Source organism: Heliconius melpomene, chromosome 12, assembly GCF_056956725.1.
Source record: "Heliconius melpomene rosina isolate 202511_hmr_F chromosome 12, ASM5695672v1, whole genome shotgun sequence".
Classification (NCBI taxonomy): Eukaryota; Metazoa; Arthropoda; class Insecta; order Lepidoptera; family Nymphalidae; genus Heliconius; species Heliconius melpomene.
In genome coordinates, this window is record NC_140400.1 from 1,232,547 (window position 1) to 1,244,938 (window position 12,392).

Here is a 12,392-nt window from a genome sequence, read left to right on the forward strand (position 1 = left end):
CTTGTTGGTTATTTATTTTATATTTTTACATACTATATTATATAAGAAGTCAGAATTCACCAGTTTTGGCTCCCTGTCTCCATGTATCCCCACTGTTTCTCTTTACCCCCTTGGTCTCAGGATTTAATACCATAGCGGGTAACTGAGGCTAATAAAAAATTGGGGATTTTTAGGTACACCCGATACATGGCACCCATCCGCCCTTTAATCAATTTCTTTTTTCGAGATTCTATAAACTCTATATTCGTTAACTACTTTTTTGTTTGTCTGTCTATTTCATCTTCATTTGTGGACCGATTTCAAAAAATATTTCTTATCAAATTGAGCGTACTTTTCCATTGATCTCAGATAGAAACTTATAGTAATTCTGTTGTATACTAGTCACTACATATTTGGCTAAGGCCGGGTAAGACTGTAGGTATAATTCTGTAGCTTTTAGAGGTTAAGTTGTACTTACTCATATTAACTTATATATTATGTAAAGGAAGGTATGTTTGTATAATAAGATCCAGCACATAGTAGAGAAATACTCTTATTTAAGAGGTTTCTTTTTTTTCATTTTTTCACTAACATTGCAAACGCAGCCTGAATTCTGCGAGACTTATCAAAATAATGTACTGAGTACACCTTGAAAAGGTTAACAGAAAAATCCGCGGTGTTATATGTTTATACCTATGTATAACCCACAATATTTTTCTTTCATTTGTTTTTTGCGAGAAATAGTGGCTAATTTCCGATGCGATTTTAAGCATTACAAGTATTAATCTTATCCAATTAACCTTAAGTACAGTATTGATTTAATATAAATAAATATGGCCGTTTACTGTAAATTAAATTAAAATTTTCGACAATATTACAGGTTTAAAATGCAGAGACATAGCGGTTGCGGCGTAAATCAGTGTATTAAGTAACTAATTCAACAATTTTAGCGGGCGAAGCCGCTAGCAGGGCGCCAATTAATAATAAAAGGTTATAAAATATATTTTATCTTTTGTTATAATTCTTGAATATGTACATTAGAATTTTGAGTATTATTAGTAGATTATTAGTAGTATTATTTAATCCTACAAAAGTAACAATTGATATTTACTCACTGTCAACACTATAATATGTCTATATAGCATCTAAACACTGAGTCATAAGATAGAGAGGAGAGAGAAGCGTCTGTCCGAAATATGGCAAGCGCTGTCGGTTAGAGTGAGAGAGGAGGAGCCTACCTGCCGCTGCCCGTATAAGTGAGAGAAAGGGAAGACAAATAGTCTGGTGCCGCTACGCGTTACGTAACGAAATAGTTTCTAATTCCATAAAAAGATCAGTTCAAAGCTAAAAGCAAGAACCCCTATAAAATACTGTAATCAAGAACTTTAAACGTTGAATTATTGACCCACTTCCTTTTTCATCGTTCTGTCTGACATCAATATAATGAATTTCAATATGTAAACTATTCAGAAATTATATCTACTTTTAATCTTAAGCTAAAATAAAATAACATGATATTTAATTTAAAAATTTAATTTAACATTTTATTTAAACTCTATTTACATAATTACAATATTTTATAAATTGCATAATTCACATAGTGTTGATTAACAGCTTAAAAATATTTATTTACAATAATTCAAATACAATTTAAAAGATACGGAGATTTTTTTACACAAACAAATATTTTTTACCGACATAACAACATAGGTAATCAGTTTGTATTGTGTGTATGTAATATTGTTGGAATTGGATAATATTTGAATAAGATGATCTATTTAGATTTTCAAGCACTATCATAATATACTAATACTGTTAAATCAATTTTCGATACAGATTTTTACTTTTTTTTTCTCTGTTCTGATTTATAAAATTAAGGAAATCAAATAACTGGCTTGAAACACGCAAAAATACACCATCATATGTTTTTTTATATTCTGTCTCCACTCTCCGTCAAACTATACAAACAAAATATTTTAGAAAATCTCTTATTCAGCGAATTCACAACCACGAAGTAACGCTACCACTCGCATCGACGCATATACTGTCTTTATATAAAATAATCACCAATAAGCTTTGCATGAGTATATAAAAAAATCTATTAATTATATTCTTAATATAGAAAATAAATCTATTTTTTTCTCCTCAAAAAAGTTTCTTGAATTTGTTCGTTCGTTAATCCTTTTGTTTCGGGAACAATGAAAATTCCGAAGATAGTGTCGATGAGGCCGAATACGGCGAAGCAGTAGAACGAGCCATGGGCGCCGAAGAACTTCACTAAGAAAGGAAAAACGCCGATGATGAAGAAATTGAGGAACCATACCCACTCCATGAGAAGCATTGATGCTAAGCTTTGGACCTGGTGGAGAAAAAGTCTTAGAATTAGAACTTGTACGTCAGACACATCATGTGACTGTAAACAGAAACAGTTGTAGGAATCATTTAATAGTTTTATTTTCTCGCTCGTGTAACAAGACGAGCCGTGGTGTTGGGTTCCGCCAATCAACACGCAATATCTCTAACTTGGACAGAAACCGTCAAGCAGTCAGAACTCGAACATCTACTCTGCTATACAAACGTAAAAGTGAAAAAAATAGTGAAGGGTTTTAACCAGCATCAGCACCTTTCAACATTTAAATATCAAAGACAATTTAATGATTTAAAGTGAACTTCTAAGCACTTCTGTTTATAAAGCTACATTTTATAATAGTCCTAACAGGACTTGACTTTATGAGTCGCATATCAATTCTTACTTTTATAAGAGGAGACCTTAAATATGATACAAAATAGATCATAGAATAAACAATATTAAATTCAAAAGATATTTCTTGATTCCATATCAGTATTTAGTTAAGTTAGCTAAAATTATCTAAATCAAGCTGTAAAAAAAGATACTGATAAGAATGAGATTGTTAATATCACATGCTCTACGTATGTATATCATTATTAACCTTTAAGTATGGACGTCGGGTCTCACAGACCCATATAGGTCTACGAATTCTACAAATCGGCCACTTCTCGGTGACCTCCGCCACTAAGTCGCTCAGTACCTTTCGTATTAATGACAAAATGAATGTAGATAGCAATGGTTGTGTCTCTGGGTTCAAAACACGTGAGTATTTAACTTTCTAAACGGGACCTGGGTCTGTCAGACCCGACGTCCATGTTTTCCATACATAATGATTTCAAAACCCCATATATTTTTATAATATTACAAAATATACTTTAATATTTTAATTGTATTATTTGTATTCAAATGTTTTTATTGTTATATATCATATATTATTTTGCATTATTTGTTATATATTTTAGTAATATAAATATTATTTACGTAAAAAAGACTCAATGTTTTTTAGTTTTTATGATAAAATGGAAAAAAATTATTGACTAAGCACGTCAGGGACAAATATATCAGTACTTTATAATCAACATCAAACAAAAGAATTGGACGACGTCATTTTATAAAGAAAATAGCACTTTATCAAATAAAAAGACGTGTTTCGTATACTAAACTACTCTAAGAATTGAGAATGACTTTGACTCGCATTTCGCGATCTGATCTATCATTTATTGAACATGAAGCTAAAAAAATAGTTTTGGGTTCTTGAAAAACGTGTATACTTTGCCCCCATAAGATATATAGAAAGACAACACATACTTATGTTGACTGCAATCGTCCTGTTAGCCAACAATGTTGAAAGCCATTGTGTATCGATGTTCAATTGTACCTTATCTTGAGGTGTTGTCAAAATTTTTATTTTATACCATAGGATGTTATTTCTTTATTTTTTTTTAATTGTTAGACTTTATATTTTGTTAAAACAATATTTATTTTATTATCTGTCTTTTTTTTATAGTATTATTTTCTTAAGAGTCATCCCATGTGGCCAAAGACTGAAATTGTGACTTTAAGTTACTTAAATCGTTGTGATGCGTAAAGTTTAATAAAAAGCGATTTTATTTATATTGATTTTGTTTGATTAGAGGCTATTCATGTAAACTAAAACATAAAATTGTCTTCTTCCTTTAAAAAACAGACGGAATATGACCAATAAATACACTGGTCTGACAGACCCGACGTCCATATGTGTGTTATAAAAAAAACCACGTCCATAGTTAAAGGTTAACGTTAGGAATCATTTATTATACGAATAGATCTAAATTCTAATATTTCCTATATTAGAAAAAAATATAAAAATAAAATTCGAAACAATGAACTTCTTACATTTACGAGAAGACTTGTTAAATGTTAAATGAAAAAAATATTTTTATGAAACCAGACCTAGAATACATTTATATATTTAAAGTTTTGAATCTAGATTCAAAATTAGATATATAATAATAAGAAACCAAGGCCAAGTATTTATTATTTACTATGTCGACAGACACACACCGTCAACTCAGCCAATTATCATCAAAAACCTATAATAATAGAATTCATTGAGAATTCCTAGATATTCTCTTCTTAGGTTACGATTACGGAGTTTTTTATTTCAGATATCCCATAAAGTAAGGAACGGAGTGTCTCAACACTAGATTCTATAAAAATGGTCTTACCTCAGACACAAAGGCCTCAGCAATCAAAACGTAAGGTACACTCCCTGCACCGAACATAAATGCGAAACAGTATAACAATATGAGCGCGGCGGTCACCCACGGTGGTAGCAAGTTCGTTTGCATTAGAAATCCCATGCCTAGTAGACATAAGCCTACCGCTATTGATGATGATATTAGAAGAATCTGAAAAGATGATGAATAATTTAAGTCTTCATATTGTAAAGCTGAAGAGGATGTTCGGTTATATACGGTTATATAGTCGGCTTATTCTCAAGAATATATTTTTATATTAGCTACCCTCTGTAGCAAGGTAGGCAGAGAGGACCTTGGAACTTAGTGTTAAGATTCTCTCGTTCCCTACTTTCTGCCATGACACTTCGACGCGTAGTGGGGGTGATCTTTTAACTTATACATTAAAATTTATTTTTTATTACTTAATCTTTATTTTCTACTGAATTATAATATATTTTGTACATTATTACATTGTACATTATTGTATTTTATTGTATAATATACAATAAAGTATGTAAAACAAAGAAATAATAATAAAAAAACTCACCTTTCTACCAAATCTATCAGTGAATACAGCGCTTAGAAGGCAGCCAAACAGAAGAACAAGAGCAAACATTACTGAACAAAAATGTGAAGAAAGGCTCGGAGCTGCTTTCGCGAAGATATCTTTAGCATACACTTGTACTGCCACCATTCCCATCATGACCTGTTGATAGTTGAATACATTATTAATATTTTGTTCAGCTTCACGCTGTATCCTGCATTTAGCAGGATAGGCAAAGGGAATGTAGTGGTGAGACACATCGTTCCACACGCACCGCTAAATTTTTGGATCAATGCTTGTTGAGTGGCAGAACTCAACGCCGAGCTTTATTTTATTACCAGAGGAGGATGTGAAAATGATTCATTATCCCTAGCGGGAATTGAACCCACAACCGTCGCGTTTACAAACGCTGTGCCATTACGTCACAACAGCTTTGCACTTTATATGTAAGTGTACAGTAATTTCAATCGACAAGTACAGAGCAGAGTGGCGCAGTGGAAGCGTGCTGGGCCCATAACCCAGAGGTCCGTAGATCGAAACTACGCTCTGCTAGAAAAACTTTTTGTTTTTTTTTGTTTCAAAACTTATATTTTTTTGTTAAAAATGCTTATTTGTTTTTTATTATTGTAATTGTAATATTAACTAGTCGTCGTCGTCAAATTAATCGTTGAATTTAGTTATATAAAGTTAATCAGGTATTCATTAAATTTCAGTAAATGGGTTATGAGTATAAATAAATGAATAATATTTTAAAATAATGCCATTTATACTTACTTGTAAACTTAATGTTGTTCCAACCACAATAAAAGCACGTCGTGATGATGTAGACAGGACTAAGGAACATAAGATATAAGTTAAAAATAGATATATAATAATGTATTTAATATTGAAAAGAGCGCCATCTAGTGACAGATTTTAATAACCTTTAAATATAGTGTGACCAACTCTTTTAGTGACGCAAACTATAAAATGCGTGGAATTGCAAAAAACGATTGAATGCAAAAAATATTTTTATTGATTTATTTTATTATGTTTACCAATGGCTTATATATTGCTACATTTTAAGTAAATCTAACTTTAAAATTAAAAACAATTAATGTACTGCCATTTAAAGATGAACACAACATGCAATATAAAGTGCCTGTGAACAATCGTGAAATGGTAGTTTAATTTTATTATGTATAATAATAAATAAATTTATTTACTTAACTTCACGCTGTAACCCTAGAGGGGGAGTTAGAGAGAACGCAGCGCCAAACCCTACAGTCTCTACATACCTCTTTTGTATCAAAAATAAATAAATGTATTTATTGAATAATATTAATTTGCTTTAGGTATGTGATTAACAACAAGCATAAATTTCAATTTTATTACAGTATAGCGCCATCTATCGTTACATAGGGAAAACTATTGTCAATTTAAAGAAACGATAAAATGCTGTTGTTACATGTGTTTAACATTAAATCATACTTAATCTATCTTCGTCTGGTATTAATTAGACCTAATTAGTTTCCGAGCAGTTTTTGATCCGATGTATGACTTACATAGCATTTTAAAGGGTGACATTCTCTTTGGTGGCTCCACTTCCTCGTTGTCGGATTGTAGTTTTTGTTTTTCAGCTTCTTCTTCCTTGTCATATTTCCCTTCTAAAAAAGAACAAAATATAAGTATAATAATAATTAAACGATTATTTTTGGACTATTGCTTTAAAGTAATATGACGATAAATATTAATAAAATGAACAATCAACTATATAATATTAAAATACCTGTATCCACAGATAAAAGTTCCACAGCAGGAGTAATCTGTTGTTTCAGTCTTGAGAATTCTTCTAATACAATTTTTGATGTGACCGACGCTCCTCTATAGTGGGCAATGGCTTGACGCGCTTCCTGTAAAATGTTCAGAAAAAAATATTATTTTGGTATTATTAACCCTCGGCGAAAAGCCTCTCTTTTGTGTTAAAATTTGCCTAACCAAACCTGCCTGTCCTGTCTTTAGCATTGTAGCTCCCAAACGGATGAACTGATTTTGATTTTTTTTGATAGAAATGTGATTTAATTGAGAAGGTCCTTAGTCGTGATTCAAGAAAATATGTTCAGCTATTTGAAGGTTATATATTTTTTTTCTCTTTTCTAGTTGTTTGTTTACTTTTAGAGCTTTTCGTGTAGGGTTTTTAAATAAAAATTATTTCCAACAAAAGTTATTAACATACCTACCCGTTCTATGTTCACGAGACAGAGTGGCGAAAAAATATAAAAGAAAAAAAATATTGTTAGAACAAACAAAACTTTACAAGTTACAAATAACCATTAAATACAGACAACTATTCATTGAAAAAAATCTCACCTCTTCTCTTTTCTGTCTCATAAGAAACACGGGACTCTCCCTAACCGTCAACATGAGGGCCATGAAGCCGATACAACAGACCAGGTTGATCCAAATCACGTAACGGTAGGATAAGAACCAGCCTAGGATATAGGACAGTAAGACACCTATGCAGTAGCATGAGAGTGGTGCTAGATGAAAAAGAAAAAAAAAAAATAATAGATAAAATATAATTTAAAATATTTGAGACTGTTGTGGCAATGGCAGGAGCGTGTAACTGTAAACGCAATGGGTGTGGACCCGATTGCCACTCAGCGAAATGAATTATTATACTTTATAAGGTCGCCTCAACCGGCGCTGAGTTTAACTACTCAACATGCAATGAACGATAATAAGTGAAAAATGGGTAATGGAGTGTCTTAATATTAAGTTTCCTCTGCCTATCCTGCTATACAGTTAAAAGTAAAAAAAAAAACTCTTTCTTTTCCTGTAGCGAATTGAGTACAAAGTATCATTCCCTGAGTAAGAATCGAATCCACTACGGTCCCGTGAGAATTTGAACAAAAACCCTTACCTGATGCTAAAGCACCTCTAATAGATTCCTCAGCTACTTCCGATACAAATATAGGAGAATGTACCATGAAAGCACCTCCCGATACCCCACCAAGGAACCTTGCTATTAGTATCACTATGGACGAGGTAGTCAAATCTATCATTAACCACGATATCTATAATGAATCAATAAACTTAACGTTAGTAATGGGTACAATATTTTTTTTTAGTTTCATTGTGTATCCCACCTATCGCAGGGCAGGCAGTGGGAATCTAGTAGAGTTTTGGCGCAAAAGGGCATAATGTGCGACTGTTAATTCTAAAGGTAATGGGTAATAAAATATTAAATATTTTCATTCCTTCGCTCAATGGTGGCCGGCAAAAGTGCAAAAGGCAAAGTGTGCCTTTAGAATACGGCGAAACGGCACTAGCTTCCGTCTGCCTACACTGGAGTATGTGGGAGATATCATGATGCTAAAAAAATATTTTAAATTCTTTGCTCTACTAATAAAGATAAAATACTGCGTTGAATTCCGCCACGCAACACGCAATATTTCAAAATTACGCTATGAAAACGGATTGCCGTTCCCCATGCTCTTCGCTTGATCCTCTTTGTCTACTAAATTAGATACGCTTGATCCTCTTCTAAATGCAGAATAGATCGTGAAAAATAAATTGAACTTACCACCATAGGAATTGCTAGGATAAGAGCGCCTTTCTGTCTGCCATAAACACTGATTATCCATCCCACTATCGCACTTCCCAACATTGCTCCCAGCGGCGGTAAGCTACCCACTAAGGAACTTTCCATATCGTTCATGGGAGACGATATTAGTGTTGTGTTCCTGTCAGTGTACAGCTGGAGCGTGTATGATGGCCAAACATAAAGGGAACCCATTAGAAAGTTCCCTAGGGAACCTGTAATGAAAGATGTTTTCTTGGCTATCGCTATTTTTAAGGTAAGCAGATAAAGTGATTGATGTCTAGCTGGTGACTTATTCAAGATTTAAATCAATAAGTTTATTTTTCTTCTTTAAACTGTACGCCTAGGATCTATATCCTACTTACCGCACAATTTTTCGAGAGCGGCAGAACCCAACGGCGTTCATTGTCTTGTTACCAAAGCCAGGAAATGAAAATAATTTATTTTCCTGAGAATCGAATAGAGAATCGAATCCACGGTCGCAAGTCTGAATCATAAAGAATATTTTTAGCTATATAGGTATAAGTTCTCCAAAATAAAAAAATATATATTCACGCTTATGTAACATGCCATGTTCCAACACACGAACAGAAGCTAAATTGTAAATAATTAATATGAAAATTTGTTTACTAATTTATATTAAGTCATTGGACGTTATTTATTTAATTATAATAATTTATATATAAAATTATTAAATACATGCATATCTAAATGTTCGCCTTGTCCTATTTTTTCGTAATTGATGGTGTTATTATTACTATAGTCAAAATAGTTTTTTTGGCTTTACGCTGTATCCCGCACATAGCCAGAGGATACCTGGAAAGCTAATATTAAGACATTGAGGCTAAGTTGTGGAACTCAACGCCGTGGTTTGCGACTTTACAAGAGCGAGGTAATATTTAATTTCCTCGAGTGGGATTCGAATCCACAACCCAAACACCAAATTAATAAATTAAAAAAATATTTGATGTCGATATCTATTATTTATAACATTAAGCCAAACCAAGATGTACCTGTTCCAGCACTTGGAACATACCCGTACTGATTCATACTACCAGGTTACACTTAACCGTAAAAACAAAATAAATTGAGGGTTAACATTAGGTTTCCAAGTTTCCTCTGTCTACCAGCCTACCAGCTATGTGCGAGATACACTATGAAGTTGAAACATTCAGACCAATGTTTCTCAATTTCTCGAAGTTGAGGAACGGAGTCATTTAAGTACTAAATTTTACTCTAATTCTTGCATTAAATACGAAAGAGCGACGTCGTCTGCATATGAGATAAGAATTTCCAACTAGAATAGATTATAATAGAATTGTAATATATTGACCTCTGTAAACAATTATACGTACAATATCAAGAAAAGGAATGATATTGATAACACAAGGAGACACTAAAACAAAGGGTCTTACACATTTTATGTCATTGATAAAGTCATTTAATGAACTCCTTTAGTTAATTGTATATAATTATAATAAATTGTCTTGTTAACAATTGGGGTTTTTCCTTTGAATTTTGTACTCAAGGTGAAAGAAAGTTATTTGTTTATATAATTTGGAATTCCCGCAAGTAGTTGACAGAGGGCACCTGGGACTCTAGTTTTAATACACTCTGTTCCATGTTTTTCGACGATTTCTATAGGCACTGATGCCTCGTTACCAGAGGGAAGAGATGAAAACATTAAATATTTTATTTCCTCGATTAGGAATCAAACCCACAACCGGTCGCGCTTACAGTCACACGTTTGTGACCCTGCGCCTGACCTCTATATTCTAAATTTATCTATTTGTATATAATTATAAATATTATTATTTATTTATATTTATTTATAACGTGTCGTCTGGCTATCATAGAACAGGGTCTGTTCTATGATAACCTAGCATTATTGTTGTTTAATTGTTAAAAAAAAATCTATACACATATTTACGCTTCACTCCTAAAAATTTCGTCGTTCAGCTGTTTAGGTAAGTAGTACCTATGTAAATTAAAAGTACATAATTAAGTAAATAAAAAAATAATTTCGCTCTGGTGTCGAGGTTTGTCTCATTGAGTTACACTACTCAACACCTCCAATGCCTCCAGAATTCGGTGGAAAGTGGGGAACGGAGTGTTTTAACTCTGCTGTGCGCAGAATACAGCGTGAAGCTGATTTAACTTATTATTTTTTTTAAAATATATACAATAATTATCATGTTATATCATGTCAATAAAAATATATTTTATACAATTTTAAAATCATTTTATTTTGTATGTTTAAATAACTACAAAAAACATAACAAAAATCAATACAATATTTTAAAAACTTTTAAATATTGTACAAATTATAGCAACTGATAAAAAAATACATAATTCTTGTTAATTTTAAATTAAAACATAAAAATTATTTATGAAAATTCAGTACCAAAATTTCAATAAATAAGTGTTTAGATAAATATACAGAAAATATACTGTATATTTATCTAAACACTTATTTACATAATTTCCTACAAAGATTAGATTGTTACTTTACTTCAAGACTATTTTAAGACTACACACACCTGTCCTTATAACTTCTATATTAAAAAAAACTTTAAAATTTTAAATTAACTTAAAAGTTTTAAATTTAAAAAATTTAAAAATAAATACATACAAACTATACTAGTATGTGCCTGATGCAGCTTCCCCATCTTAGTTGTTCTCAATCCACTAGTGTACGCCACTCCAACACTGATATCACTACTAAAACATTTCGTGAACGTTTAATTACATAGGCATTAATAAATATTTAAATGTATATATATCATGTAAATATGATAGCAAATCTTTGATGAAAATATATTTTATATATATTTATATTATTTTACTATCGCAACTACGATGTTTGAAGAATCTCTAGATATTAATAAGATAAGTACACAGAAACAAGGAAATGTCTGAAATGATGAAATTTGTGAAAATATTTTTTCCTTTATCCTATAAAGTATAACTACTTTATCTATTATTCGATTTAGAATGTGTTTTGAAATGTTAAATTCGAAGTCACTTATTTTACATATTTTTTAAAAAATGTAATGAATTAGTGATATTTTTTACTTTTTCTTTCTTTTTACACTGTATCTCGTAGAGAGAATTCAAAAGACACTCCGTTCGCCTCTTTCCGCAAATACCTAGAGGCAATGAGTGGCGGAACTCAACGCTGCGCTTTGCTTTGGTACCAGATATATAAATGCAAGCGAGGGAATGAAAATATTCATAAATAACAATTCACATAATAATAATTTAGGTGATAATAAATTATTTTTTATTTCCCTATTCTGGTAAAGCGAAGCGCAACATTGAGTTTTGTCACTTGAGTAACATTAAACGTATTTTAACCCTTTTCTCTGATAAAGAGGTGCGACGAGCGGCGTTGGGTTCCGCCACTTCACTCAAAATAAGCTTATTTTTTGCCTTGTCGTTCGTAAGAGCATCTTCTGCTGCGTGAAGCTAAAGAAAATTACTCATCTCTTAAATATCAACAGTTTATATGCCGAAAAACTATAGTTATTTGGGTCAAAACTGTCATTTATATGCTTATATACCTATATGGATACAATCCTATAAATTTTATATGCTAATCGTATTTGTTTACAAATTAGTTATTTTCATAGTAATTAGAAAATAAGATGTATTTAATTTAAATTTTAATAATAATTTAAATATTATATAGAACTATTTTGTTAATCACAGGTACAT

At 31.6% G+C, this 12,392-nt stretch overlaps 1 protein-coding gene and 1 non-coding gene across 2 annotated transcripts; one reads left to right on the plus strand and one right to left on the minus strand.

The window, feature by feature from the left end:
• Window positions 1-1,616: 1,616 nt before the first annotated feature.
• LOC146533339 (facilitated trehalose transporter Tret1-like) lies at window positions 1,617-11,466 on the minus strand. The gene is made up of 10 exons (XM_085194330.1): window positions 11,308-11,466; window positions 8,658-8,890; window positions 7,995-8,148; window positions 7,442-7,611; window positions 6,861-6,984; window positions 6,637-6,738; window positions 5,867-5,925; window positions 5,096-5,254; window positions 4,537-4,719; window positions 1,617-2,338 (listed from the first exon to the last, which is right to left on the minus strand). Exons 1-10 carry the CDS (start codon window positions 11,342-11,344, stop codon window positions 2,111-2,113), a joined length of 1,449 nt encoding a protein of 482 aa, XP_085050456.1. The 5' UTR covers window positions 11,345-11,466; the 3' UTR covers window positions 1,617-2,110.
• Window positions 5,573-5,644, plus strand: TRNAM-CAU (transfer RNA methionine (anticodon CAU)). Its single transcript has one exon. It is a non-coding gene; the product is annotated as a tRNA-Met (tRNA).
• Window positions 11,467-12,392: the final 926 nt, after the last annotated feature.

Coding starts and splice junctions, on each gene's coding strand:
- LOC146533339 (XM_085194330.1), bottom strand. CDS start 11,344: ATGGGGAAGCTGCATCAGGCACATACTAGTATAGTTT. Junction 6,985..7,441: donor TGAGACAGAAAAGAGAAGAG/GTGAGATTTTTT, acceptor AACATTTTACAG/GAAGCGCGTCAAGCCATTGC. Junction 5,255..5,866: donor GAACAACATTAAGTTTACAA/GTAAGTATAAAT, acceptor AACTATCAACAG/GTCATGATGGGAATGGTGGC.